Here is a 590-nt window from a genome sequence, read left to right as displayed (position 1 = left end):
CCTTTCCACCACGACCGCGCCGCTGCCTCGCGCTCGCCCTTGACCCCTGACCCCTCCTCCCCTGCTTGCTGACGTGGCGGCGCCAGGTGGACATCATCATCAGCGAGTGGATGGGCTATTTCCTGCTCTATGAGTCCATGCTGGACACGGTGATCTACGCGCGCGACAAGTGGCTGGCGCCGGGCGGCCTGGTGTTCCCAGACACGTGCCGCCTGCTGGTGACGGCCATCGAGGACGGGGACTACCGCCGCGACAAGATCGACTTCTGGGACAACGTGTGAGCGCCTCGTGGATGGTTCTGGGAGGGCGGGCGAGTGATGTGACAGCACTCGGCGTGCACCAGCGGCAACGCTTTGCATGGGCTGGCGGTGATTCCAGGTTGTCGGTCGGGAGCAAGGAGGTCGCCCGTTGTTGGGTGTTTCATGCAACATTCTGATCTGGTCGCGTGCAAGCCCACCACGCAGACGCGCCCACCATCCGTCCTCCCGCCCTGCATCCCCGTCCCCTCTTGAAGCAAAGCCATAAAAGCCAGCGCTGTCCCGCCTCCTCTGCCACCATCGCGACCGCATCCCCCCCCCCCCCCCCCCCCC

General features: G+C 65.9%; 1 protein-coding gene across 1 annotated transcript in view; it reads left to right on the top strand.

The window, feature by feature from the left end:
• Positions 1-281, top strand: part of MNEG_10362 (protein arginine N-methyltransferase 1) — a gene marked incomplete at both ends in the record, with an annotated part of 1,292 nt that extends 1,011 nt beyond the window's left edge. The window contains one exon of the mRNA XM_014041170.1: positions 87-281. Coding sequence (XP_013896624.1) covers positions 87-281 — 195 coding nt within the window. The remainder of the gene's footprint in view (positions 1-86) is intronic.
• Between the last annotated feature and the right edge of the window lie 309 nt (positions 282-590).

Source organism: Monoraphidium neglectum (genome assembly GCF_000611645.1).
Source record: "Monoraphidium neglectum strain SAG 48.87 unplaced genomic scaffold scaffold02283, whole genome shotgun sequence".
Lineage (NCBI taxonomy): Eukaryota > Viridiplantae > Chlorophyta > Chlorophyceae > Sphaeropleales > Selenastraceae > Monoraphidium > Monoraphidium neglectum.
Note: the sequence above shows the minus strand (reverse complement) of the source record. Positions and strands in the feature narration are given on the sequence as shown.